General features: G+C 45.7%; 1 protein-coding gene across 1 annotated transcript; it reads left to right on the top strand.

Moving 5' to 3' along the window:
• The first annotated feature begins 621 nt into the window (after positions 1-621).
• On the top strand, positions 622-25,994 carry Ppef2 (protein phosphatase with EF-hand domain 2). Its single transcript, XM_021163683.2, has 16 exons — positions 622-793; positions 3,298-3,425; positions 3,554-3,611; positions 4,699-4,874; positions 5,301-5,415; positions 6,352-6,398; positions 7,561-7,727; positions 8,486-8,522; positions 8,598-8,747; positions 13,677-14,075; positions 16,771-16,956; positions 18,277-18,419; positions 20,996-21,102; positions 22,278-22,441; positions 24,087-24,174; positions 25,741-25,994. The coding sequence occupies exons 1-16, from the start codon at positions 739-741 to the stop codon at positions 25,992-25,994; spliced, it is 2,274 nt and encodes a 757-aa protein (XP_021019342.1). The 5' UTR covers positions 622-738.
• Positions 25,995-26,639: the final 645 nt, after the last annotated feature.

The raw sequence follows: 26,639 nt of genomic DNA, 5'->3' as shown, positions 1-26,639 counted from the left end.
AAGAAGGTCACAAGTTTGAGGCCAGCCTGGGATAGTTAGCGTTTTGAAAATGATCATGAAAAGAGGTTTAGGATGTAGCTCAGTTGGTAGAGTGCCAGAGTAGCATGCCTAAGGCCCTGAGTTTGACCACGTAACCAGACATCAACGGTGCAAGCCTGTCTGCCATCAGCACTCAGATAGCAGAGACAGGATGGTCAGAGGTTCAAAGCTATCCTCAGTTACACAGTGAGTTTGAGGTTAGCAATCCTGTCTCCAAGCAAAGTATAAAAAGGGCCTGTGGATGTGGTCCAACAGTAGAGCATTTGTCTAATACATCCCAGACCCCAAGTTTAATCCCAGCACCATAAAACAAATAGTATCTAAGAAGAGAACATGTCATCTGCTCTCCTGAAAAACAGGAAGCAGAGCAGTAGTTTGGTAGCAGCTTAAGCATGGCAGAGATTATGAAAAGCAGCTTTGAAGCCACAAAAACTATAGGTGTGTTTCTAGTCCACACAGGCGAAAAGAGCAACCGCTCGGAGGGAGACAGGACAGCATGGGAGGGAATTCTCAGGGAATAAACAGAGAGGAGCGGGGTGATCCCGTGGGGGCTCACAGACAGTTGCTGCACCTGAACTGATGCTGTGTGTGAACCTCCCGCTGACAACACCCCTTCCTCTTGTCAGCAAACCTCTCCGTTCCCTCGGATTGGGATCCGCCGCTGCCGTCCATGTCCTGCAGGAGCTCTGTCCCTCAGCCATGGGAAGCAGCTCATCCACCCAGCACCACTTTGCGTTTCAGAACGCTGAGAAAGGTATGTGCTTTTCTGCTTCAGCGCTAGCATTGGTACCCAAAGCCCTTGCTGCGTAGGGCGGGACCTCTTAGGATGGAAGTAGAAAGCCGCTCAGTTGCTCTCAAGCCGCCTCTTAGAACTGGGTTGCTCCTTGGCAGTGACTACCACAGTGCTCAGTAGACCATCTGAGTTGATAAATTATTCCCAGCAGTCGCTGTTGTCTCTTTATCCAGTCTGCACACAAGAGGATAAAAATGATGTTGGATAAAGAGGGAAGCGAAAAATTCTGTGTAAAGGGTCCACCGTGCCAGTGTCAGCGGGAGGAAGAACTAACGCCCACTCGTGGAGCCGAGTGGGGTAGACCAGCGGTTCTCAACCTCTGTTGCGACCCTTTAATGCCGTTCCTCAGCGTGTGGCCACCCACAACCATAACAGTATTCCGTTGCTACTTCATAGCTATAATTTTGCTGCTGTTGTGAATTGTAATATAAATATCTGTGTTTTCTGATGGCCCTAGGACGTTTTTTTTTTGTTTTGTTTTTTTTTTTTTTAGATTTATTTATTGTTATATGTAAGTACACTGTAGCTGTCTTCAGATGCACCAGAAGAGGGCATCAGATCTCATTACAGATGGTTGTGAGCCACCATGAGGTTGCTGGCATTTGAACTCAGAACCTTCAGAAGAGCAGTCAGTGCTCTTAACCGCTGAGCCATCTCTCCAGCCGCAGCCCTAGGACTTTTGACCCTCAAAGGGAATGGGACTCATAGGTCTGAAGAGAACAAGGTGGAGAATCGAAGGAGTGGAGCTTTGGAGGTTGGCAGAAGCCAAACCTTACAGGATTTTGTTCGTTTGGGATTTATTTATTTATTTAATGCCTATGAGTACTCTATCTGCATGTATGCACGTATGCCAGAAGAGGGCGTCGGATCCCAGTATAGATGGGTATGAGTCACTATGTGGTTGCTGAGAATTGAACTCAGCAACCTCTGTTCGAGCAACTAGTGCTCTTAACAACCGCTCAGTCTCTCCAGCCCCTTGTGTGGAGTCTTTTAAACAGAGACTCGCTGTGGATCTCTGGCGCCAGCAGCTTGCTATGAACCAAACCTGCCGCAACTCTCTTACCTCTGCCTCTCAGGTGCTGGTACTGTAGTCTCGGACCGCTACATCCAGTAATCTCCTGTAGGATTCTAAACTTCATTCCACAGGCATGAAGGATGAAAGAATTCAGAATAAGGAATTCTAAAACAGTATTTTTATCTCTTCAGAACACTCTCCTGGCTTCTGTGAAAAAAAGAATTGAAGAGTAGAACGAAATTAATTTTTAGAGCTACTAACATCATCTCTATTAGTTACTTTTGCATAGATGTAACCAAGTCCCTTACAGAACAAATGTATTATTATTATTATTATTATTAATTATTGATAGGGTCTCATTATGTGGCCCTGGAACTCACTACGTAGACTAGGCTGTCCTCGAACTCACAGAGATCTGATTGCCTTTGCCTTCCAAGTACTGGGATTAAAAACGTGTGCCACCACAGCCCTCAGTGTAATTCTTAAAATGAGAACGTTGTCGACATTAGGGTTCCTCTTGTGTGTGATGAAAACACCATGGTCAAAGAAACCCGAGTTGGGAAGGTGGCAGGGGGGTTATTCAGCTTGTGCTTCCACATCACAGTTCATCATCAAAGGAAGTCAAGACAGGAACTCAGCAGGGCAGGAACCTGGAGGCAGGAGCCGATGCAGATGCAGAGGCCATGGAGGAACACAGCTTATTGCTTACATGGCTGGCTCAGGGATGGCCCCACCTACAATGGGCTCACTTCCCGTCAATTACTAACTAAGAAAACCTCCTTCAGACTTGCCTACAGCTAGATCTTAACAGAGGCATTTTCTCCATTGAGGCTCCTTTTTCTCTGATGACTCTAGCTTGTGTCGAGTTGACATAAAACTAGCCAGGATGGGCTGGAGAGATGGCTCAGAGGTTAAGAGCACTGACTGCTCTTCCAGAGGTCCTGAGTTCAATTTCCAGCAACTACATGGTGGCTCACAACTATCTGTAATGGGATCTGACGCACTCTTCTGGTATGTCTGAAGACAGCTACACTATACTCATATACATAAAATAAATAAATAATCCTAAAAACGAACAAACAAACAAAAAACCTAGCCAGGACAGTGACATATACAAGGCTGGGTTGTAGGAAACACTCATCACTTGTTGTGTGGCATAAAGAGAGTACCTGTTCTCCACTGAGTCTAATTCCTTGTCCAGATGAAGATGCTAAGGTGTAAGCTCATTCGTTGATGCCACAGTTTGGCAGGACAATTCAGAGGAACCCAATCTCTTGAAATTCATCTCACTGTCACATTGTAGAAATATCACATACAGCACGCACAGACGCGCACGTGCATACACACACACACACACACACACACAGACACACACACACCTACCTCTCGTGCTTCCAGCCCCATCTTGGGAGTCCCAGCTCACAGGTTCGCATTCTCATCTGTGTTACAGCCTTCAAGGCAGCGGCCCTGATCCAGAGATGGTACCGGCGCTACGTGGCCCGCCTCGAGATGAGGAGACGATGTACCTGGAACATCTTCCAGTCTATAGAGTATGCTGGACAGCAAGATCAGGTCAAGGTATGTGGCGGTAGCCACAGGAAGCGGGAGGACAGCAGTCCTGGTGTGGGAAGGTGCAGCTGATGGGACCACTCCCGGATTCTCTTTCCTTTGTTTTTTAAAGCTAGCCTCGTCTGGTTCTTCCACAGCTCCATGAATTCTTCAGCTACCTTGTGGACCATTTCACTCCCAGCAGCCACCATGAGAGTGAGTAGGAGTCGCCATGCTATGCCGTCCTGGCTTAATACCGTAGTGTCCGTGTGGTAGGGTCACCACGGGAGTGTAACTGGGACTCTGCCTAGAGCTTGGGATTGTGTAGGAAGGTTGGCAAATGAATGGCCGAGTTAACTTTTAGCCTGGGCTCTCCTATAAACAAACATCCCTGGAGATAAGCGTTTAGGCTCAAGGAGTTGGTTTACTAAGAAACACTCCTTTCTGGAGGAAGAAAGGAGTGGAGAGAAATGGAGGAGGTGGAGAGAGATGCGGAAAACGGGAGGATCGAAGGCTAGCTCAGGGGGGCCTGTGAAATAATAAAGAATGAACCTCCAGATACCAGTTCCTGGTCGAAGGCATCTGTGTGATAGATACAAGGGTGGTTGACTCCGCAGCCTTTCTGGTTCTGCTACCCATGATCCTCCGCGGTCCGGGAGGGAAACCCTTGGCCTAGACCTTTTGAGCCTGGCAGCTGGAGAAGGCTGCCACGCTGGAAATGGTGCGAGCCTCTGCTGTACCCACTGAGCAAGGTGAACGGCCTAGAATCCTTTCCTCATTGGCTTTGCCCTGCTCAACTCTGCCTGTCGGGACGTCCTCTGACCGATCTTTTGATTTTTAAAAGAATAGTTATTTTAAATCATGTGTAAAAGTGTGTGTGTGTGTGTGTGTGTGTGTGTGTGTGTGTGTGTGTGCCCTTGTGAATGCCGGTGTCTGAGGAGGCCAGAAGAGGGTGTCAGGTCCCCAGGGGCTGGAGTTAGAGGTCACTGTGAGATGCCAGATGTGGGTGCTAGGAATCTGACTCGGGTCTTCTGGAAGAGCAGCCAGCACTCCTAACAGCAGAGACATTATTTCTCCATCTCCCGTTTCCGGTGATTTTTTAAAAAGTAAATGTAGACCAACTAATGATTGTACAAGCACAGAAACATAACCTTCCTCCTGCACCCCCCAATCACCTGACTTCAGTTTCTCTGCCCTATCCTGGGCTGAAGCCAGTGCCGGACTGGCAGGGTCCCACAGCATTGACGGTCCTTCAAGGTTGGTTCCTAAGCTGGCCTGCCTTCGCCCTCTGTGTCTGAATTAGGAGATTTCCTGAACCGCATGTTCACCGAGGAGAGATTCGCCCAGGATGTGGAGACAGAGGAGGGCGGAGATTTTGAATCCATAGAGGTGCCAGACAGCTACACGGGGCCACGCCTCTCCTTCCCCCTTCTTCCTGACCATGCCACTGCCCTGGTGGAAGCTTTCAGGCTGCGACAAGTAAGCTTAAGTGGGGACCTGGGTCCCTACCTACTTGTATTTATGAGTAAAGGCGGGCCAAACCAGCCTGGAAATCTAGCCAGGCTCCTGTGATCCCAGCAGCCAGCTTCTAAGAGCGTAACCTTTGTGGTTTTGTTCGTTCAGCCTACAGGTAGCTGTTTCTTGATAATGGCAGGCTTGGTCCACACCATCAGTTCATACATTGCTACTACTGCAGTTATGCACTTCCTAAGGGCAAAGAAAAATTCTATAGATTCGACAGGAAAGAGGAGGTGTACCTCAAAGAGGAGGGAAGAAAGCAGAGTTGCGCGAAGAGGATCTATAGTTTACTGGGTTCCTTCTGGGGCCTGGGGTGGCTGGAGGTTTGCCAGCAAAAGTGAGGTCATCCGTGTTTTTTTATGGCATCCCACCCCTTCCTCCTGGTAGCAGCTCCATGCTCGATATGTCTTGAATCTTTTGTATGAGACCAGAAAACACCTGGCCCAGCTGCCCAACATCAACCGAGTCTCCACCTGCTACAGCGAGGAGGTCACAGTGTGTGGTAAGTGCTGGCTGGAGCTGCCTTCCCTGGGCAGATACAAACCCTGCCATAGAAAGGAGCCAGGAACTGAGCCAGGGGGGCTGGCGATTAGCAGGTCTCATCAGCTCCCTTTCAGCAGACTGTTTCCATATTCGTCACACATTTACTTAAAGGAGACATGGTTCAGAGAAGCAGTTCATAGTGACTGCAAATTCACACATTCTGTACTGAGAACGGAATCAACACAACAGTCAATAACAACAACAAAAACAACAACACACAAAAAAAACAAAGAAACCCCAGCCTTTTGACATTTTATTTCTTGGTACTTCAGCAAATTTCAAGGCTTACAGAGTGTTTATCTCCATCCACACACATGCCTGTCATGTAGAGAATCATAGTGGCCAGCCTTCTGCGTTTGCTCAGTAGCATCCGTGTGGACAGAAGCCCACTCCCCAGCTGAGGGAGGAGCACATGAGGAGCAGGTGGGAACTGGCCCAGCGGATGTGCCTTGCTTACCCTGTAAACACCTGAAACTTAAAAATCATCCTTTCAATGCCCGAAGAGGGGATTTCTTGTTAGATTTTGTAACGTCTCTTGAACAGTCTCCCAACACTGGTCCACGAGTGACAACTTCTAACTTAGGTGGGGTGAACTCCCCAGCTCTCTTCCCATTACTGCCCTGTATTATATTGCCCGGTCTTTGCAGCAGTAACAGAGTAGCTAATTAACTGTGATAATCATAAACAAAACAAAACAAAACAAAACAAAACAAAACAAAACAAAAACAGTGTTTTCTGCTTTTCAGTACTAACTACATCTGCAATGAGGTAGGAGATCAAAGTGATTCTCCCTAAATCAGCAACTGTTGCTTTCTAGCCTTGTCCCATTCTTCCAGACACTGTTTTTCTTGTTAAACTATGGGTCAGTATGAACTAACATCCTTTTCTCTGTTAGGAGATCTACATGGCCAGTTGGATGATTTAATATTTATATTTTATAAGGTAAGAACATCCAATTTAAGTTACTTTCCTGCTCTGAGGCTTAATTTAAAAGTTCAGATATAAGATATACCCTCGATTGCACAAATACCTAACTGTTGCTTAGACTTACAAAAAAGACGTAATTTTATCTTATATTTTGTTTTGTTTTCCTGCATGTATTTTTGTACACCACATGTACACAGTGCATGGAAGTCAGAAGAGGCATGGACCCCTTAGAGCTAGAGTTACAGATGGTGATGAGCCTCCACGTGGGTGTTGGGAATCAAACCTGTGTTGTCTGCAAGAGAGCAGTCAGTGCTTTTAACTGCTGAGCCGTCTCTCCACGCCCGATTGCTTGGGTTTCTATATGTGTATCTCCACAGTAACACCTGGTCTAGAGTCAGCCTTGCTTTCTAGTCCGGTTTATTTTTGTAAATTTTAGGCAAATCTAAATGTCAGCTTGATAAGCAGCAGGAACCATTATTTAGCAATTGATTTTCTATTTTTTCCAAATAAAGAAGATTATTATGGAGGCATCCAAACTTTGTTTATATCCATTTTACCTATAAGTAGAACACATAACAAGTGTGTACACAATATTTTATTAGTACAGTATTACTTTGTGTGTATGATATATTCCCAAATCATTCATATGTGTGTGTGTATGCATATGTATTCTCCGTTTTAAAATGTTTTTTGAAATAAGGTCTTATGTAGACAAGAATGGCCTCCTTCTAACTCACTATGTAGCCAGACTGGCTTTGAACTCCTGATCCTTCCTACCTCCATCTTCCAAGTGCTGGGTTTAAAGATGTGTGCTATCAGGCTCAGCCTGGTATTACCTTATTTAATTCCCATGAGTTCATGGCAGTCACACGACTATTATTGTTATTGTCATTATGAACCTGGAACTTAAAAGCGGCTTCCATATCACAAGCCCGGCATCCTTTGGTCACACCGCATGGTTGTGTCTCTACATCAAATGCCAGACTTGCTGAGCATCTCCTAACCTCAGCGTCTCTGGAAAGGAAACGTAAGACAACAGAAAACATTTCCCCTTTTGCCGATATTTCAGTGTAGAGGAACTGTGGCTCTCGACTTAGCAGTCAGATGTCTGATGCCTTTAACCTGATGTTCTCTCCCCTCCCCCACTGCCTCTTTTGAACTCATCATCGATCGGAAGAACGGTCTACCATCACCAGAGAGAGCATACGTGTTCAACGGTGACTTTGTGGATCGAGGCAAGGACTCTGTAGAGGTCCTGATGGTTCTCTTTGCCTTCATGTTGGTATACCCCAAGGAGTTCCATCTTAACAGAGGAAACCATGAGGACCATCTAGTGAACCTACGGTACAAGCCCAGACTCGCGGGATGTTGGGTGCTTCCTCTAGTGTTCCTTGCTTTAGATGTCTTTTTTTTTTAAAGCCTTTTTTTTTTCACATTTTAAATTTTTTTTTATTTTTTAAAGATTTATTTATTTATTATATGTAAGTACACTGTAGCTGTCTTCAGACACTCCAGAAGAGGTAGTCAGATCTTGTTACAGATGGTTGTGAGCCACCATGTGGTTGCTGGGATTTGAACTCCGAACCTTCAGAAGAGCAGTCAGGTGCTCTTACCCACTGAGCCATCTCACCAGTCCTTTAGATGTCTTTTAAACAGAGTTTTCCTAGGGCTAGAGTTGTTCAGTGGTGGAGTACTTGTCTAGAATGCACAAGGGCCTGGGTTCAAGTACAAGTCAAAACATAAGTTTTCTAATTTCTGAAAGAATACACGGTATATAATATTTTTAAAGATTTTTAAATTCCATGTTATTTTACTATTGTGATAAGAACATTCCATTTTTACTTATCAATATTTTTAGCTTGTAAACAATAAAGATCCACAAAGAGAAAGTAGCAATTCTAGATAAAGAGAAAGAATAGAATTTGAATGTCTCATCATTTCTCTACCCAAGAAAGAAATTGTAAACTTTTTGATGGTCCTTTCTATCTCTTTCTACATATTCTAAGGGCACAAAACTAGAATAAGCATTTTTATGAAATGTGACCGCTCCACGACATCTGTCACTAAATGCATCTTCATGTGTGCTTTGCCTCTGTGTCCAGATATGGCTTCACCAAGGAAGTGATGCATAAATACAAGGTGAGCTCCTTCCAAAGCCTGGCACTCCCTCCCTTCAGACAGTTCAGTGAAGCTGAATAGGTTGTCGTTTTTTAGATACATGGGAAGAAAATCCTAAGGACACTTCAAGATGTCTTCTGCTGGCTTCCGTTGGCCACTCTGGTTGATGAGAAAGTCCTTGTTCTTCATGGTGGAGTCTCAGACAAGACAGACCTGGAACTTCTGGCAAAACTAGACAGGCACAAGGTACTGATTCATGAGCTAATACAAATCTCACCTTCTGTCTAGTTTCACTGACCATGTGAAATAGAAGTCACTATGCATGCTGACTGGTGAGAATGTGGGGAAAGGATTGAGGATTCCCAGCTGGCCTCAGGGAGCAAGTGTGCTGTAATCCACTAGCAATGTCTGCCATGGACACACAAGAGGAGGGTGGAGCTAGTGCTGTGTTTTTGCCATCCTTGACCTAGATATACATTAAAGGATTTACTAATGTATATGTAAGTACACTGTGGCTGTCTTCAGACACTCCAGAAGAGGGTGTCAGATCTCATTACCAGTGGTTGTGAGCGACTATGTGGTTGCTGCGATTTGAACTCAGGACCTTTGTAAGAGCAGTCAGTGTTCTTAACTGCTGAGCCATCTCTACAGCCCCAATCTAGATAATTCCAATCACTGCCCTTTAGCACCATTTCCCAAAGAGCCCCTACTTCCCAAATGATTCGCATCGAATCATCTTTATCTAAGTTCAACCCATGTGTGTTCAGCATCACAAGGGAGGGTGCTCTCTTGCCACATGCAAAGTTGATACTAAGGAGATATGAAAAGGACCCAGAGACTGTGTCTGTCCTTCAGGTGTCTATAACAGTGCTGCGTGCTGGCAGAGGGATGGAGAGACAGGGAATGGAGTATAGGTGATGAACAGTAACTTTCTACTGTCCATTCGACTTTAGAAATAGAGACCTGGAAAACCAAGGCTTCGCATTCTTTTTATATTAGACTCTTGACTTTTCATGGTAGCCCATGCATCCCCTTTCCAACTGCCCCTTGTGGCCACCTCTGCTAAATCGAAGAGGTTTTGGCTCTTTCCTGAAGCTTCAACATCACGGAACTTATTACTGTAAGCCAAGCAGCCCCAGCTCTGAGTGACTTCAATGGCTATGAACATACACAACAGCACGTGGTTTTAGAATAAGGACTGGCTTTGAGGCTTGCAGTTGTCAGTTATCAGATGACATGGCAACTTAGTGTTGTGACATTGTCTAGGGAATCACCTAGGCTGTCCCCTCCAAGCCTGGATCTGTATTGCCAAGAAAAGGAGCTGCTGTGCCCAGGTTCTGCACACTAGGAAGAAAGAGGAAGGCAAGTGTTCTTGCTCCTTTCAAACAATCCAGAACTCACCAAGTGTCCACTTTCACCCACCTCATCAGACTGCGAGTATGTTTGAAGGGAGGCTGGCAATGGGGTGTATATGGTTGGCCAACCTGTGAGAAAGAATTGGAAGACAGCTCTGGGGGGGGGGGGTGATAGTGTTTGTCACAGACATATTCATGTTGGAAAGTGTTTTCTGGGTTGACAAAGCCTGGCCTGAGAAGTGAGACGGAAAGGGATAAAAATCCTGGTTCCGTTGCTTAGAGTTTGTGACCTTGGACAACCTAACTTAGTATGACCTTAGAGTTCACTTGTACAATGGGGATATGAATAAACTCTATTATTGGCATTGTGGAGATTAAATGTAAATATGTCAAATGTGTCACACATGGCTTATGAAACCATGCTCACATTTGAGGTGACATGAGATTCAGATGACTGTGTTTAATGCCTACGCCTTCCTTGAGTGAATGGATCTCTATAGCAACATCTTAAGAACTGGGAATTCTCTGCCGCCATGCTTATGATCCAAGATGGCTGCTCGAGTTCCAGGCGTGGCCACATTTTAGCCAATTAAAAAGGACAGGAGAAAGTTACGCTCTTTTCTTTTATGGACAGCGGGTGGCACTCAATGTTTCTCTTCCTACCTACTTGACAAGAATTTATTCAAATGGCTATACTTACCTGAAAGGAAAGTTTGCAAATGCAGTCTCTATCCCAGGTATCCCAGGGTGCATGCCCATTACTAAGGGAGGGGGGTGTGTTAGGGTGGCCACCCCAATTTAGCTAGCTTACAATGTTGGCTTCTGTGTGCGCACTCTTCCACAACACACAGAACCAAGTTCACGGCACAGGGCTGTATATATGGGACTCATTCAGGATTTACCTTGCCTCAGAGTCCAAGATTTTTGTACTCAGGTCCTGCCAATCAGGGTAGGGTGTGGCTTCATATGATTCGGTGGCCAGGGACAAGTTACACATCCCTGTATACCCAAACTCAATGTTCTAAAGAGGGAAAGGGTAAGGTTTTTGGCAGATGCTGGCGAGAGCTCTGTTCATTCCCTGGCTCACTCTCTGCTTCTGGACATCTCAGCCTGTCACATGTGTTATTTGTTTATATATATATATATATATATATATATATATATATATATATATAAAATGTAGGGATGGTCTAGAACTCACTGTATAGTCAAGGCTGACCTTGAACTTGTGATCTTCACCACTGTGCCTCTGAAGTGCTGGGATTACAAGTGCGCACCACCATGCCCAGCTTCAGCCTTAAAGTCACAGGTTTCCTTACAGTATTTGCATCTGTACTTAGGGGCCGTTGATGTTTAGCAGACTTTATGGGGTGTGGGTGCCTGTGCAGGCCATAAGACATTGGATCCCCTGGAACTGGAATTACCGGCGGTTGTGAGCTGCCTGATGGGCGTGCTGCAAACTGAACTCTGGGCCTCTACAAGAACAGCAAGACTGTTCATTCCTAGCTGCTGTCGATTCAGCCTCCACATTTTTCTGTTTTGTTTTGTTTTGTTTTGTTCCTGAAACAGGGTTTCTCTGTGTCGACTTGCCCGGAACTTACTCTGTAGTTCAGGCTAGCCTCAAAATCAGAGACCCACACCTGCCTCTGCCTCCCCAGTGCTAGGATTAAAGGATGTGCCACTGACAGCCAGCTCACACTTAATTTTTAAAGTAAGTAGTTGGCCCTCTTCTCCTTTCTGCATCTTCTGCCCCCACCCCTACTTATAATCTTGAGAGTATAGGGTCCTAACACCTAAAACCAGTTCGTGGTGCTTCCCTTGTTAAATCTGCGTGTTGCCTGGCACTTGATTTTTTTTAAGCTCGATGTTTCACAAACTTTGAGCTCAAACCTTCTGTTCAGAAGTGTTTCCATCTGGAGGTAGAGACAGCACGCTACAGGAGAGCCAATTATCTCATCGGGAGACCCGTGTGTAGTTGTGAAAACATAGAAGGAGTGGGGGTGGGGAACTTTGAAAAGAGCAGAAGGAACGATTTCTTTTCATGGCTTAGGATGAGCTAACGTCCTAAATGAGCAAAGCTCTGTGGTGGCACTGGCACGGCAGTTTGGATAACCTGGGGAGCCCTAGGGAAGAGTGCAAAGAAAGAGATGGGGCTCCAGTCAGACTAACTGGATCCAGTGCTGGAGGAGTCTTGGTATCGCTGTGCCTCAGATTCCTTGGCTGTCTGTAAATGATGAAGCTCTCTCTCGCACTAGGAGCCGGTGAGAAAGTAGGTTGACTTACAGAAATTGTGCACCGTGGCACCTCCCCAGAAAGGCTCAATACACCAGCATCCGGAGTCTCTTTAAGAATCAAAGTTAGAGCCCGGCAGTGGTGGTGCACGCCTTTAATCCCAGCACTTGGGAGGCAGAGGCAGGCGGATTTCTGAGTTCGAGGCCAGCCTGGTCTACAGAGTGAGTTCCAGGACTGCCAGGGCTACACAGAGAAACCCTGTCTCGAAAAATCCAAAAAAAAAAAAAAAAAAAGAATCAAAGTTAGTGACTCAGAGCTAGGAGCTGATGACAGAATCCTTAGAGTTTCCTGAGAGGTGACAGGGGTGTCACTGGTGACTGGCTTTTGCTGTGAGTCTTTAGTGAGGAGGGACTGAGTAGGAACCAGGTGGTCGCAGTCTCTCTCTTCCAACTGCTAGGAAATGATAGCCTCACTGTCCCTACACGGAGTGTCTCTTTCCAAGACATATTCATCCCGTGGGCCCTCTCCAGGACCTTTCTTTGTTCTTGTCCTAGGCCAGCCCACCCAGGGGTGGTTCTTCTTTGTACCTCACAGTTTCTGGATCTATTTGCGGGACGGGGAGGGTGCATTCTGTGTGCATGCCTGGTCTTGCAAAGATGGCCTTCTCAGCTTTCCCTGTAGCCCAAGCCCGGCTACTGTCTTTGTGTTCATTGCCACGCAGTTCCGTGCCAGATTGCTGTCTTTCCCGAGAACAGAATGTTTTGTATTTATTTTTCAACTCGGTTCCAGCGCCACGATGAGACGGTGGGGCTCCAGCTGAGAGGGTTCCCGCTTCCTCTCCCCTGTCCCTCTGCTACAAGGTAGGGTCACGGGTCAAGCATTTCCGGTTACCTGCCTGCTTTTCCCTATTCTACACTACCCATCTAGCAATCCATGCAATCCAGGACTTCCAGCAGATGGCGCCAAAACCCGCGTAAATTAGATGTTTTGTTTTTCTCTGGGTACCCTGTCAGAATCATGATCTTCCCGTCCATGTTTCATGCCCAGGTCCCGACTCTACATCACTACCGTTCCATTTGTGGGTATTTTTTTTAAGCAGAAGGGTCCTTAAAAACGGCATGGTAATGCTGCGTCTGTCCATCAGAAAACCTAGGTTATGTGACTGATCTGAAGGCCGTGTATACAGCGTGGATGCTCTGCACACAGGAGTGACCCGCATAGCATTCAATTTTCCGTTGGTGATACAAAAATGTTACTATGTGTTTTGCAAAAATATGTTAAATGTAAGTAATTTAAGCATGAAATATCAGCCTGCCAATTGCGTGTTTGAATGTGGTGGCTAGGTGGAATTGCTGTGCAAAGTTCTAAGGATTGCCATCAAGCTTGTCATAGCCCTGGAAATCTGTACAGAGCAGAGGTTTAGGACTGACCTGGATCCCAGAACAGTAGTCTAAAAGGACTTACCATTTCATTTTTGTAAGTCTCGTGCGTGTGTGCGTGTGTGTGTGTGTGTGTCTGTCTGTCTGTCCGTCTGTGTGTTTATTTGTTTGTTTATTTATTTATTTATTTATTTATTTGACACATTTAGATTGTTTCTACCATGAGGTGCAAAACAAGAAAGGAAAGTGAGAATCGGGAGGCGCAGAAGAGAAAAGATAACCAGACAAGCTCTGGACAGAAACCTACTCCGTGGTTTCTTCCTCAAAGCCGCTCTCTGCCCTCTTCGCCTTTTCACCTGGGCTCTGGCTTTAAGGCCTACAAAGCCGGCAGGTCCTGCAGCATCCCCTGTGGCTCCCCTAACAGCAAGGAGCTATCCCAGCGGGGGCAGGTGCTGCGCTCAGTGGACCTGGAACTGGAACAGTGCCGGCAGCAAGCCGGCTTCCTGGGGATCAGAGAGAAGAGGGAGTCCTTGCCTCTGGCCCCAGATGCTGACTGTGCTGCTGATGCGGGAGGGGTGCTGGAGCCCACCCCCGAGGAGTGGAAGCAGGTGAGTGTGGCCAGGTGCTGCTTCTGAGAATTTGTCTGCGATAAGGGGGGGGGGGCAAGAGATCAAAACTCCTGTATAAATGCAGGTGGTTTCCTGAGGCCCCACTTTCTATAAGGAATTAGAAAACCCCAGGACATTAACTTTTGTTTAATAACTCATGTTGACGTTTTGTTATGAATGGGGAGAGGTTGCTAGGGACTGTTGCCCAAGAATACCTGTTTCGGGACTTGGCTTCAGCTGAGGATGCAAGTTAGGTACCACTTAATGGATTCTTTCCCACGCAGCAAGCTGGCAGCTCCCGCACAGGATCAGAACTAGTCAGTAGCTTCTGTCCCGTTTTCAGAAAAATAAGGGCTTCCCCAGATCTCTAAAACTATGTCATTTACCATACCCAGCGGCTGTTTAGTTAGGGTTTCTATTACTGTGCTGCAGTACCATGACCAAAAATAACTTGGGTGGAAAGGATTTATTTTGCTCACACTTCCACATCATAGTTTGTCACTGAGGAAATTCAGGGCAGGAACTCAAGCAGGGCAGGAACCTGGAGGCAGGAGCTGATGGCGAGGCCATGGAGGGTGCTGCTTCCTGATCTGCTCCTGATGGAATGATCAGACTGTTTCCTAATGCACCCTGAACTACCTATCCAGGAAAGGTGTCAATCCCTGTGGGATGGGTCCACCCTTAGGAATTGTTAGTCTAGACAACAGTCCAGACTTGCCTAGAGGCCAATCTTACTGATACATTTCCTGAACTGTGGTCCTCTCCTCTCTGAGAACTCTAGCTTGTGTCAGGTTGACATAAAAATACAGGCACACCTGGTAACCAGGTTGGAGACGATGTTGGTGGTTGGGGGCAGTTATATAAAAATTTGATGGTGGAGTCATTTGTCATCTATAAAAATGGTGTTTCATAAGGTTCATCCAATAAAGAAAAGAGTTCAGGCTGTTTTAAGAGCTCAAGTGGGCAGAAGTAGCCACTGTCTGGACAAAGGAGGGCAAGAAGCACACATCACATTCTCCGAGAGTTATTGCTCTGGGCTTCAAGACCAACTTATACTTGAAGTTTAAAATGAAGTTTTGCAACCTGTGACCCACCAATGTGCAGATACTTATAAATCAATTGCATTTTTCTTAAAAGTCCATTAAGAAGGTATTCTGTATCATCATCCTAAGTCCACAGTTTCTGCACCCTCATTGTGCCAGACACGCAACGTCGTTAACCTGAGTATGGACAAGAGGCTAGAACCCAAACTGCTGCCCGAGAACTCTCAGATCTTCTTCTTTCCTCTCAAGTTGGTTTTGTTCAGTGTTTTACCACAGCATAAAAAACAAACTAGAACAATAACATATAGTTATTATGTCTTCCACCATTACCAGGTCTTTGTAGAAGAATCAGGAAAATAAAAGCAATTAGGACATAGTTTATTTCTGTCTTTTTTTCTCTTTCTTTCTCTCTCTCTTTTTCTTTCTTCCTTCCTTCCTTTCTTCCTTCCTTCCTTTCTTTCTTTCTTTCTTTCTTTCTTTCTTTCTTTCTTTCTTTCTTTCTTTCTTTCATAATCAAAAGTCTAGCTAGGAATCAGGGATTCCATCATGCAGAAGAAAGATGGGGATAGCAATACAGAGAGGGCAGCCTGCGTTCTCTGCTGTGGGATGCGGTGGGTGAAGTGAGGACCTGTCCACATTCAAGGCCTTGAGCAGACTCCGTGGGGTGTGCCTAGCAAACAGAGAGGGCATCCTGATTCTTAATTGTGATTTAAATGTATAAAGCCATGGGGAGATGAAGCAGAAATGTCTGCTATTTTCAGGATCTCTGCCTTCATTTTGGAGCCAGGGGGCAGGGGCCTGGGGTACAGGCTCTGACTGAGGGTATCAACCCTGGGCACAGCTGAGCAACACTACCTCTATCCCATGCTGCCCTTTCATGTAAAATTCACCAAGAGACCACATATGTTCTTGCCAGCCAATAGGCGCACACACTCACTTGTGAAATAGAACATTTGTAAGCTGCGTGCCTCTGATCCCCATCCTTGGGAAGTAGAGGCAGGAGGATGAATTGTTCAGAGTCATTCTCAGCCTGGGCTACACAAGACCCTGCCTCAAAACAAACAAGCAAGCAAGAAATCTGCAGCACTGGGAGTCTGAGGTAGGAGGGTCACGGTGAGATCAAGGACAGCCTGGGTTGCTTAGAAAGACTCTGTTTCAAAACAAACAAAAATTCAACCAAACAAAACTGTAACCAAACAAACAATAAAAGGATGTGGCAAATCTTTTAAAATTCAGCCTTTAGCACCCAAAATATAAACACAGTGGCTGGAGAGGTGACCCTGTGGCTAAGGGCATTGGTTGCTCTTTCATAGGATCCTGGGTTTGAGTCCCAGCACCTATATACCTGTCACAATCATCTGTAATTCCAGTCCCATGGAACCTAACACCTCTTTGCATGTACACGGTACACAAGCAGACATTCAGGCAAAACACCCATACACATTTAAAAAATAACAACAAAGATAAACAAAATAAAAACTTCAAAATATAAACATGGGTCAAATATTGATCATATAGACTTTTTTACTTTGTCTTATTTTTCCTTTCTCTTCCTCCCTCCTCCACTTTCTCCTCCTCACCCGCTTCTTCCACCCACCCTCCTGGTGTTCTTGGGAATGGTGGAGTGGATGTGAACCTCCTCTTCTTCCTAGGTTGTAGATATTCTGTGGAGTGATCCCACAGCTCAGGAGGGCTGCAAGGCCAATGCTGTCCGAGGAGGAGGCTGTTACTTTGGGCCTGATGTGACAGAACGGTTGATGGAGAAATACAAGCTGCAACTCCTGATCCGATCGCATGAATGCAAACCCGAGGGCTATGAGTTCTGTCACAACCGCAAGGTGGGTTGAGCCGCTGCAGCTGTCTCTGTATCTGTATCACAGGAGTGGTTCCAAAGGGCTCCTGGGAGGTGCTACCCACTTGCCCGAGGCAGCTGGGTACTTTATAAGTGTGGGAGTGCCAGTGTGCATGTGTGCGTGAGTGTGTGTGTGTGTGTGTGTGTGTGTGTGTACAGGGCCCACAGAGGCCAGAAGTGAGTGTCAGGTTCCTCAGAACCAGAGCCACAGTAACTGCTGGGCTGTCTCTCCAGGGCCCAGAGTAGGGTTTTCTATGCCTTTGTACCTCAGAGATGCTCTGTGAGACTTTCTGCTCTTGATGCACTGGGAGGTGCTGTACTGATGTCTCTTCCTTAAGACATACAGTGAACACAGGGCAGAAAACGTTTTCAGCCTTGCAACCAGGAAACACAAACTTAGCCAAATGGTTCTTCTATTAATTGACTGCGAACCCATTGTTCTCCCATAGAAAGAGGATTCTGGGAACACAGAGTCCCACCCTTTGTCATCGACTAAGTCAAACATTGTTACATTTGGAGATGTCCAGATACACACAGAACCTGACTATCTGCCTGGACAATGTAAAACCCAGTGCCTTGTAGGGATGTTTGAGACAAGCAACCACCAACCATGTGACTAAGAGAGGGAAGATTTGGCTGGGTAATCACTAACTTCCTATATCCATCAATCAAAAGGGTTCTCAGGCTCTTGGGAATCAGTGGCTACCATCAAATTTTATTTTAAAAAGTCACAAAAAGCTTCCTGTGGTGACACCTTTAAAACTAACACTCAGGAGGCAGAGGCAGGCAAATCTCTATGAGCTCAAAGCCATCCTGGCCTACACTGTGAGTTCCAGGACAGCTAGGGCTACACAGAGAAACCCTGTCTCAAAAAAATAAAACAAAGGGTCCTAAAAGTCAAAAGTAAAAGATCAGAAAGTCTGAGAGGATTGCTCTGTCAGGAAAGCACTTGCCACATAAAACATGGGGATCTATCTGAGTGCAGCTTCCTAGCACCCACATAAAAAGCTGGGTTCAAGGCATTGTCCATCTGTAATCCCAGCAGTTGGGGAGGTAGAGATAGGCTGACTCCTGGAGCTCACTGGCCAGACTAGATGAACTGGTGAGATCCTGCCTCAACAAACATGGTGGAGAACAACTGAAGAAGAAACTGAGTCGGAAGGAGGGAGGGAAAGAGGGAGGGAGGGAGGCCCATGTTGAGTGTGAGAAGCAGCCCGATGTGGGCTTGGCCCGGCCTGTGGGGTTGAGGATGGAGATTTGTCAGTATGCATACGTTCCATGCCCTGTCTCTTCTGCTTTGACTCAGGTGTTAACCATCTTTTCTGCCTCCAACTACTATGAAGTCGGCAGCAACAGAGGAGCCTACGTCAAGCTAGGGCCAGCCCTGACTCCACATATCGTGCAGTATCAAGCTAACAAGACGACCCACAGGCTAACCATGAGACAAAGGCAAGACTTTTCAGCGAGTAGCTATCAGAACATGAATGTCAGCGGCTAGAGACATTAGATGTCATTATAGTTATTCAAATTCTACAGGACAGTTCAGAATTTAGCTATATTGGTATTAAAATCTAGAATAGACATTATGCGAGAGCCCCCGTATTGGTCTTTTTGTCGTTGTTTATTTGGTTGCTCTGTTTCTTCTGAGACAGGGTCTTACTGTGTAGCCTTAACTAGCCAGGAACTTGCTATGTAGACCAAGCTGAGATCTACCTGCCTCTGCCTCCTGAATGCTAAGATTAAAAATGTGAGATTAAACCCAGCACTATTCTATCCCCTCCTCTCCTCTCCCCTCTCTCTCCTCTCTCCCCCCCTCTTTCTCCTGTCCCCTCTCTGTCCCCTCTCCCCTCTCCCCCCTCTTCCCTCTCCCCCTCTCTCTCCCCTCTCCCCCTCTCTCTTCCCTCTCCCCTTTCTCTCCCCCCTCCTCTCCCCCTCTCTCTCCCCCTCTCTCCTCTCTCCCCATCTCTCCTCTCTCCCCCTTTCTCTCTCCCCTTCTCCCCCTCTCTTCCCTCTCCCCTTCCCTCCCCCATCTCCCCCTTCTCCCCCTCTCTCCCTTCCCCTCTCCCCCTCTTTCTCTTCCCCGCTCTCTCCTCTGTCCTCCTCCCCCCTCTCTCCTTCTCCCTTCCCCCCTTCCCCCCTTCCCTCCCCCCTCTCTCCCCTCTTCCCCCTCTTCCCTCCCCTTCTCCCCCCCCCCTCTGGATAGGGTCTCATGTCTTACATAGTCCAGGCTGGCCTCGACCTCACATACAGCTAAGGATGGCCTTCACTCTCCTGTTCCTCCAGCCTCTGCCTCCCAAGAGCTGAGTATACAGGCGGGCACTACCATACCTGCCTGATTTCGTTTGCAGTTATGATAATAAAATACCTGATGCAAGGTATTTTTAAAGAAAGTGAGCTTACTTAACATATAATGTGGGAGGCTGGACATGTAGGCTGGGCAGCCCCTTGAGTCTGTCCTTTAGTGAGGACCTCACTGTAGATGGCGTCTCATCAGGGGTAAGGGGAAGATCACATCCTAAAATGGTAGGCAGACCTCACAGAACTCAGTCAAGAGTCCAAGAAAACTGCCTTAATCGCTTGTGCAGTGGTGGCAGGGGGTGGAGATGGGGGGTCTTGACTTAAGAACCTTGTCTTTGGCTCCACCCTCTAAAACTCCCATCACCACACTGAGGACCAAGTTCTCAATACACAAATCAGACACCCTGAGTTCCACCCCTGGAATCTGTGAGATCAGAGAGAATCAGCCCTTAAAAATTCTCTCTGATTAACACATTCTTGCTGAGGCAAACACACACACACACACACACACACACACTCCATGCATAGTTCCAGAGAAACGTATCCATCCAGAAGGTTGTCCAGGCATTGCTACCTCAGGGCCTTTCATAACTATCAATGACTGGTGTTTGCAAGGACATCAGTACTTCTGTTAGCTTCTGATGGAACAAATTCTAGACAAAGCTTGTGTGCTCGTATACCTGTGCAATTTGGACCAAGCTTTAGAGAGCTCACACAATTTTTAAAAGGTTAATGGAGCCTACATATGCATTACTAGTTAACATAAATTACAATGAACATTTTTCAACTTTAAAAAAAAAAAACACCATTGTTTGCTTTTTGTTTGTTAGCAGGAGTGTCTCCCGTAGTCCAGGCTAGCCTTGAACTTGCTATGTAGCAAAGGCTGACCTTGAACTGTCTGCCTCTGGCTCCAGAGTGCTGGGGTTATAGGCAAGTTCCACTCACTACCTCTGGCCTGCAATAAATACTTGTATCAAACATGACAACATGCTTTTAAAAAAAAAATACTTTATCACTTGAAAAGACAGGTTAGCTGTTCGTTATTTATAGAATGGCTGGCCTTCGATAAAATATTACAAACTGAATAGATTTGGTTTTTTAAAATCTCCTTTTTATCTCTTGTTTCAATTTATCGAATATCTATTTTGAGCCAAGTGCTATGCCCAGAATCATGAGATTGACCCGCCCCTCCAAAAAATGAAAAAATTAGGCTAGGATTGTAGTTTGTAACTACAACACTTGCTTAGCATGGACAAAACTTGATCCCAGGACCCCCTACCCATCAAAAAGTAATTTAAAAGATGGATTTAGTGATTTCTGTGTTTTATATAAATCTCATTTTCTGCTTATCATAACCATAAACTGTGAGGAAAACATGGTTTATTATGACAACAAATGGTACACAGTGGATGCCAGAGGCTTCCTGCTAGATGCTCACTACGGATTTATTTAATCCACTTTCACCCTGTGAGGTCAATGGTCTTTTAAACCTGTTTTTAATGGAACAGTTGAGGCACAGCTTGCGTAGAGCACGTGACTACAGAGGAGATCTTTCTCTAGCCGTGAGCCACTGGCTGCCTTGGGACACAGAGGGGAAACGAGATGGAACACTTCTTTCCAAAGTTGAGCTCTTGGGCTTGAGTTACTGAAAATGAGGAAGAATGTGCTAGAGCCCAGGACTTACCTTAGACTCAGCTTTTCACAAACCCCTCTTCTTCCCGCTCCAGGATCAGCAGGGTGGAGGAGTCGGCCCTCAGAGCCCTTCGACAGAAATTATTTGCTCATTCTTCGGACCTGCTTGTTGAGTTTAGGAAGCGCGACCTGGATGAGAGCGGTGAGAACAAAGTAAAACCGACCTAGAAGCCTCTAGGGGCTTGAGCCGGAGCACTGGTTAGGGGTGAAGGGCAGACATCTCGTGACATCGTGGCTTCAGCTTGCCGCCGGTTTTGTAATTTTTTTAAACCTTAAGATTATAGCAGAGCATGTACTTGGCCAGATGCAGGTGGTGAGAGCAATGGAATCATGGGAAGGGTCAGACCCAGAACCAAGCAGGAGTGAGCGGAGGAGCTGAGTCGCTGGTGCTGGCCCAGTGACTGCTTGTTTCTGAGCTTTTCAGCTCCATGTTCTACTGTCAACGCTAAACAGTGTTTTTATTCAACTTGATGGAGTAGCCAACCAAACTTTGATTAATTGCAGCCCTATATATATCCATATATGTTATTAAGTGTTTAAATGAATAATATATTCCAAGGAAAGTAGAACATTGATTCTTTCTTTCTTCAGTACTGGGGATTGAACCTAGGACCTTGTACATGCTAGGCAGGTGCTCTGTACTAAGCTATACCAGCACCTATCTTTTAAAACAACCACATACACACACACACTCACATACACTTGCATACATAGATATACATAAACTCATATACAGATAAAATATGCATATATACTTATATACACATACATGCACATACATATACACACTCATACATATACACACAAGACATACACACACATACATATACATTCATATATACACACTTGTGCATACACATACTTATATACACTCATACACACACATATAACTATATATATACATATATACTCATACACAAACAAACATACACTTATATACACATATACATAAAAACACATACACACATACATTGTTTTATGGTATTTACAAAAATCTTAATGTACCCAAATTTAATACATGAAAAGACATAATTTTCAATTATGGGCAAGAATAAAGTTTTATATCACATTTGACATACACTTATGCTTTGTTCTCTGAAATTCCAATTTAATTAGCCATCTTGTGTATCATTTGGAAGGCCTAGTTTCCAGTCAACTTTGCCATGACCAACAAGAATAGTGGTAACGGCCTTTATTCTTATTACCCATCAATACTTAAAGGACGCGAGCGTTAAAATGTATGTCCTGCATGCACACCCTGCTGGACAGGAAACCAGACTGCTCTGTGGCAGGCCGACAGCCAGGTCTTTCCCGCAGGTGTCATCACCCTGAGTGACTGGGCGACTGCCGTGGAGTCTGTGCTGCACCTGGGGCTGCCCTGGCGGATGCTGCGGCCACAACTGGTGAATAGTTCAGCGGATAACGTGTTGGAATACAGGTCCTGGTTGGACAGTTTGGCCAAAGAACAGCTGAGCCGAGAGGTGAGGGTGTGACGGTGGTGGTTGAGAGCACACAGTGGCCTCTGAACCCTATGAAGGGGTGCCGAAATTCTGAAACAGCTATTTAGGGCCCCAAAGCTAGGGTGGGAAGCTGGAAGCAACTATTTGTTACATTCCTATATATCAGACTGTGTGTTAAGGGGTTTGTGTAGCTGCCTCTGTTAATCTCCGCAAACAACCTAGAGGTAGGCATTACCTGTGCTTTTAGACCTGAGAATGCATAAGCCTGGGGTTATAGAATTTCTCATCGGTGACTCAGGCTTGGGCTAAGGGTGTACTTTGTGAAAAAGCCTATGCTAAGCGTGCTTAAAGCCCCGGATCAACCTCCAGCAGCAAAAGAGAACAAAACCAAACTCAAGTCTTCTAACTGTAAATCCCATTTGTTTTTCCCAACACCTTGATGATTCCTCTATTTTAAAACATGAGTCAATAAATAGTTGCTGACAAGGCCAGTTAAGTGAGACTTTTCCTTAAGTACTTTTGGAAAACATCTTTATTGCAACATGACTGCAACATAATTCCCACATTATGTAGTTCACCCACTTGAAAGGACTCAACTCAGTGATGCTTCGGATAAGTTTGTCCCTCGGTATCTAGCATGAGGGTAATACTCACACGTCTGGGGAGGTTCAAATCCCTTATGTAAAACAGCATGGTCATGCACATCCTCCCGGACTTTACTCTCTAGGTTATAATACCTAATGCAATGCAAATACTAGGTAAATACTGGATTGTAGCAGGAATAATAATAGAGAAGGTTTGTATACGTTCAGTACTGACACAGTTTTCATCCAAAACTAAACCACAGATGCTGAACCTAGGGATATAAAGGGATGACTATATTTGCAAATATATGCAACCATCTACCAATTTTTTTTTTTCAAGACAGGGTTTCTCTGTGTATCCCTGGCTGTCCTGGAACTCAATCTGTAGACCAGGCTGGTCTCGAACTCAGAAATCCACCTGCCTTTGCCTCCCAAGTGCTGGGATTAAAGGCATGCACCACCACCGCCTAGCTCAAATTCTATTTTTGAATGGGTTTTTGCTTGTTGGGGTTTTTGTTTTTATACCACCAATGACCTTCCTACTTCACTCTAGCGAGGTGGAAGAATAACTTGTTCAATGTAAAACTATCAGAGTTCATTATGTATTGTTGCTTGCGACCCTGACCAAGATCCTCCAGGGCAGGGGTAAGAAGGCGCAGAGTCAGTGACAGGCAAGTGGCAAAAACAGTACTTTTTTTGCTGCAACTGAGCAAACCTTTATACGCCCCGCCTCCCAACCTTTCATTGGCTCTCAAGTAGCCAGATGTGGCGCTGTGTCTTTCTCACTGGATCACTCCATTGCCTGATCCATCATCTCTAGCTACTCTAGGTTGGCTCGGGGAGGAAGTATCAGGGATTCGAACACCCATTGCTGCTGGGCCTCCTACAGTGTATTCATTATGCAGTAGAGCAAAAATATGGGCTTGGCAAGAATGAGGGGTTTTTTCTTTTTCTTTAATTTTTTTTTTCTTTCCGGTGGGTGAGTTCACTGGCCCCAAGGACCAAGGCCAGGGAAGTTGCAGTGGGGAAAAGAAAAAGGGGACTCGGGCGGAGAGAGAAGCTTTTCTTTCTTTTTCTTACAGAATATTCAGTCGAGTCTGCTGGAAAAGCTCTATCGAAACCGATCCAACTTGGAGACCATTTTTAGGATCATAGACAGCGATCATTCAGGTAAACTCGCCCATCCCCCCTTCACATTCCCTGCATAGGAATTATTTTGCCTCAGACCCCATAGTTTCCTTCACAACTCTTTCCTCTCAAGTTGCACGCAGCTGTTGAGTTGTTGCCAACGGTGTCAGAAAAACTACTCTCTTTGTTGTTTTGTTTTGTTTTGAGATAGGGTTTCTCTGTGTAGCCCTGGATGTCCTGGAACTCACTCTGTAGACCAGGCTGGCCCAGAACTCACAGAGCTCTGCCTGCCTCTGCCTCCTGTGTGCTGGTATCAAAGGCATGCACCACCATTCCTGACTTCATTGGGTGATCTTGGTCCTTTGATTTCTTAAAAAAAAAAATCAATTCAAGGTCAATGAAATAGCTTGGTGGGTAAAAGAAACAGATGCCACACAGCCTGAGCATTCTCAGAGCCCACTGTGGAAGGGGGGAGAGGACTGACTGGCTCCTTAAAGTTGCCCTCTGACCTCCACATGCTTCCTGTGGCACACATGGATGTGAGTATGCATATGTGTGCACAGAGACACGACTTTTAGTAACTACAGTGAAACCTTGCTGAGATGAACTGAGGATAAAGTGGCCCTGGCAGAACTGCAGAAAACCAAATGGAAAATGAACTCTGGCCAGCCAACTGTTCGTGCACAATGCAAGGGCTCTTGCTCTATTATGATCTAGTTGCTTGTGAGGTCTCACGTCACCTCTCCAGGCTGGTGTCTAACTCCTGACCTCAGTCCAGGGAAGCTAGGATAAGCCTGCCCAGCTTTTTTTGTTTTTTTTTAAAAGATTCATTTATTTATTTTATGTATATGAGTACACTGTAGCTGTCTTCAGACACACCAGAAGAGGGCATCAGATCTCATTACAGATGGTTGTGAGCCACCATGTGGTTGCTGGGAATTGAACTCAGGACCTCTGGAAAAGCAGTCAGTGCTTTTAACCGCTGAGCCATCTCTCCAGCCCCAGTGTGTCCAGCTTAAACACATTTTGTAATCAGTATAAGTACGCTTATATCTGGGATGACTTGACATAAGAAGACGTCCCCTACGACCTTCTGGACTGGATAATGTATTCCAAGGGTTCCTTTTGTGCATCATATGGTGCTATGGTACTAAGCAGTATCCCTGGCCTTCATCTTCTGGTTGCTCCCAGCTGAAGAGCACTTCATGAGTCACGCTTTTCTGTGGTCCCCTTGGGAGTTCATATGTCACCGGGAGCCTTGGGGTCTGTGTCTGCTCACTGGATGAGGAACGGGTGTCCTGTTAGCAAGTCAGACTGTGTTAGCCAGCCGGGCATGGTGGCACACGCCTTTAGTCCCAGCACTTGGGAGGCAGAGGCAGGCGGATTTCTGAGTTCGTGGCCTGCCTTGTCTACAGAGTGAGTTCCAGGACAGCCAGGGCTACACAGAGAAACCTGTCTTGAAGAAAAAAAAAAAAAAAAAAAAAAAAAACAAAACCAACCCCCCCCCAAAAAAAACAAAAAACAGACTGTGTTAGCCCTGAAAACTAGATGGCGGGGGGTGGGGGGGATGGGGGGACGACGGGACTGACTTCTCCCCTCTGCCTTAAGGATTCATCTCCCTGGATGAGTTCAGGCAGACTTGGAAGCTCTTCAGCTCACACATGAGCATCGACATCACAGATGACGGCATCTGTGACCTTGCCAGAAGCATCGACTTCAACAAGGATGGCCACATCGACATCAATGAGTTCCTGGAGGCCTTCCGCCTCGTGGAGCAGTCCTGCTTAGAGGGCCACGCCTCTGCTCGCCTGCAGTCCACAGACACTGCTGAGAGTGGCCATAGCAGTCCAGGCCCATGCTGAGGATAGCCTGGTCTATTACTCCAAGTGCCTAAGGCGATGCCGAGTTTATGACTCCACATGGACTTGGACTTTATCCTGAGAATTTGCCACCACAAAGCATTCAAATCAAGAGTTACCTGTTTGGACTGGAGAGATGGCTCAGTGGTTAAGAGCACTGACTGCTCTTCCAGAGGTCCTGAGTTCAATTTCAATTCCCAGCAACCACATTGTGGCTCACAACCATCTGTGATAGGATCTGACAGCCTCTTCTGGTGTGTATGAAGACACAGCTACAGTGTCAGCTACAGTGAACTCATATACATAAAATAAATAATTAAAAAAAAAGAATTACCTGTGTATTTGCTAGTGGGTGGATGTGCATGCGCGCGCGTGCATATGTGTGTGTGTGTGTGTGTGTGTGTGTGTGTGTGTGTGAATAGATAGTGGTCCCAACCTCATTTTAGAATCTTTACAAAGTAGAACTCAGGTGTAGAAATGTTTAAATTCTCAAATCTATTCTAGTTATCACTGATAATTTAACATCCTTATGTTTTTATTTCATATATTTTATTTATTGTTTTAAAATGTCATCAGTAAAAGAAAAATTTAATTGTATATAATCCTATGACCCAAATATACATTTTTTCATTATGTACTTATAGCGCT

This window comes from Mus caroli, unplaced genomic scaffold (assembly GCF_978045245.1).
Source record: "Mus caroli unplaced genomic scaffold, Mus_caroli_1 scaffold_4, whole genome shotgun sequence".
NCBI lineage: Eukaryota > Metazoa > Chordata > Mammalia > Rodentia > Muridae > Mus > Mus caroli.
This window is presented reverse-complemented; position numbering and strand designations above follow the sequence as displayed.